Below are 3,043 nucleotides of genomic sequence, written 5' to 3'. Positions count from 1 at the left end.
GAGCTGTCGCGGCGGCTGAGCGAGAGCCTCGTCCAATGCGCGCCGCGCCCCCGTCCACTGCGGCGCTGCCTGTGAGTGGCGCGCAGTGGACGGGGCCGCGGCCGCAGCCTGCAGCGAGCGTTGGTCGCAGGAGCTGGAGCTGTCGCGGCGGCTGAGCGAGAGCCTCGTCCAATGCGCGCCGCGCCCCCGTCCACTGCGGCGCTGCCTGTGAGTGGCGCGCAGTGGACGGGGCGCGGCCGCAGCCTGCAGCGAGCGTTGGTCGCAGGAGCTGGAGCTGTCGCGGCGGCTGAGCGAGAGCCTCGTCCAATGCGCGCCGCGCCCCCGTCCACTGCGGCGCTGCCTGTGAGTGGCGCGCAGTGGACGGGGCCGCGGCCGCAGCCTGCAGCGAGCGTTGGTCGCAGGAGCTGGAGCTGTCGCGGCGGCTGAGCGAGAGCCTCGTCCAATGCGCGCCGCGCCCCCGTCCACTGCGGCGCTGCCTGTGAGTGGCGCGCAGTGGACGGGGCCGCGGCCGCAGCCTGCAGCGAGCGTTGGTCGCAGGAGCTGGAGCTGTCGCGGCGGCTGAGCGAGAGCCTCGACATGCAGGAGCGACTCGCCGCTGACAACGCCGCGCTCGACGGCAAGCGGTGAGCGACACAAAATTATGCTTTGCTTTGTGCTTTAGTTAGTTTTGCTTTGTGGCTAATTCCTAAAGTGATAATTGCATGATATTTGCGACGATGGCGCTTTCTATGCGGCTAGCGCATTTTTAAGTATCGGGACGATTTCAGACTAACGTTTTTTTTGCATGGGTGTATACGATCGTATCGGTATACGCACACGCGCGCTACTTTAAGTCGAACGCGCGGAGGTATACGCGTTCATTCCTGCACTTAAGTTCAAAATTAGAAGTGTTGAGTCAGTCTCAGTATCAACATGAAATAGAAAGGACATGTTTACGCTCGCGCTTATACGGGCTTGAAGAAAACAAAACCGCATTTATGCACTACTAAAAACGCGCTTTTTTTGCGCAAATTAAACTCTACTCTGAAACCGCTCTCCAATATGGAAACTCAGCAAAAATTAAAGTGAAAAAAAAGACTAAAAAGTTCGGATGGCCGCGCCGGCCGGAACGAAACTTTTCGAGTGACTCACAACGACAGCGCCGCCCGCCCGTCAACTGCCACTTTTCAAAATCGGAACGCGTCATCGCGACGGCCGCCCGTCGCTGAAGGCTGTCAGTCTGTTTACACGATGAGACTTTGACATAGAAAACAACTTAAAAATGCAAAAGTACAAATAACTGGTGCGCGAGTGCAGGCGGCGGCAGTACTGGTCGGCGGCGCGTGTTGCAGGTACGTGCTGTACAAGGAGCTGATGTGTAAGGAGCAGCGGCTGGAGACGGCGCGCGCGCAGGCCGCCCGCCTCCGCGCTGAGATGAAGCTGCTGGCGGGAGACAACGCGCGCCTCGCGCAGGTCACCCCCCCCCCCCCCCCCCCACCCCCCACACACACACACCCGTGCTGCGGGACCTACACTCTCGCCTCGTGTATCGGCCCGCGACTCCCCGCTTACACTCTCGTGGCGAGTTCAGTTGTCTTTGAGCTTAAAACCTGCGCAGCACAAGGTTCAGACCCGAATGAAGCGAGAGCGCGAATGTAAACACCATAAGCTCGCGTTCGTCGAGAGGTCCTTTGACTCGTGCACTAAAACCGGCCCGGACGCGAGCGCCGCGAGGGGCGAGGCGAGGCGCGAGGCGAGAGTGTAAATCTCGTGTAACACAACGCGCGGCTCGAGCAGGTCCCGCCGGCTGCCACTGCCACCGACAGCGCTGCCGTCTCCTGCGGCCACACTGCATACTGCCCGGCCCGAAGTAACCAAACAGTCGCATGCCGATTTAGAGACAACTGCGTTTTGTTTTACTTTTCCTTACTGAATTTCAGGCTTTCTGATAGATTTACATACATACATGTTTTTTGCTGAGATAGATATTTATTTATCTATTTATTCAACAACATTGATATAGCTAATATTTCACTAATATTAAGACTAATTATATTACTACAAAATACTAACACACTACACTATCTATATACACGTTACTTGACTAATTACATAAACGTAAACAGCCCATTTCTTCAGTAAAATGTAGCAATAGCTGCTACTGCAGTGTTCGTTACGAGGGCAGTACTCTACACCTCATCTGCGCCGAGCTCGAGCTGCGAACTCACACAGGCTGACACTCTGCCGCTTCTACGGCCACTACACTACACCGCTACACCGCTACACCGCTGCACCGCTACACCGCTACACAGCAACGGCCCAGAGCCCGGACACCGTCAGAATCATTTCACTGGGGTGCGGTGCGCGAGGATGGTCAGACACGCTTGAGCTGCGTGATTCATTCTCAGGCAGCGTGCTACAGACACGGCCGCAGCTCCTAACATTAACTGTACACTGTACCACTACACTACACTGTACATTACACTAACATACAAGGGTAGCGCTCAGCTAAGCTGCTAGCTGAATCGCAGCCACTGCCGACTACCAGCACTGGTCAGTACCACACCACACCACTGACACCAGCACCCGACAGTCCCGGCGAAGAGCGCGAGCGAACGCTAGAGGTAACTTAAAGAAATAAATTAACATTCTCGTGTGAAAAAAGTTTAAAATTATGGGATTGGTTAATGCTTTACCCCGATACTATCCTATCTTAGGCCTCTAGGTTGGCAACGCATCTGCAATACCCCTGGTGTTGCAGATGTTTATGGGCGGTGGTGATCTCTTACCATCAGGAGACCCACTTGCTCGTTTGTCATCCAGTCGAATAAAAAAAATACTAGCCCGATTTGTAAGTCCCCGCTTCTCCGACCCCCGGCTCATAAGAGCGCGCGGGGCGTGGAATATGCCGGCCGTCCTGCCACATGGAGTCAAAGTATCTTATTTACAATATTTAAGATATACTTTCCGGAGATGCGGCACAGCCATGGGAAGCCCTGATTGTGTAGTAGAGACAAATATTTTTTTTTTCACAAAATACGCTTTAATTTGGCACGTTGATAAC

The 3,043-nt window shown here is 55.0% G+C and overlaps 1 protein-coding gene across 1 annotated transcript in view; it reads right to left on the bottom strand.

Moving 5' to 3' along the window:
* Nucleotides 1-1,605: 1,605 nt before the first annotated feature.
* Nucleotides 1,606-3,043, bottom strand: part of LOC141433739 (palmitoyltransferase ZDHHC14-like) — a 6,610-nt gene continuing 5,172 nt past the window's right edge. The window contains 1 exon segment of the mRNA XM_074095832.1: nucleotides 1,606-1,817. Coding sequence (XP_073951933.1) covers nucleotides 1,606-1,817 — 212 coding nt within the window.

This window comes from Choristoneura fumiferana, chromosome 12 (genome assembly GCF_025370935.1).
Source record: "Choristoneura fumiferana chromosome 12, NRCan_CFum_1, whole genome shotgun sequence".
Lineage (NCBI taxonomy): Eukaryota > Metazoa > Arthropoda > Insecta > Lepidoptera > Tortricidae > Choristoneura > Choristoneura fumiferana.
The sequence above is the reverse complement of the archived record's forward strand: the minus strand, read 5'-3'. Positions and strand labels throughout refer to the sequence as shown.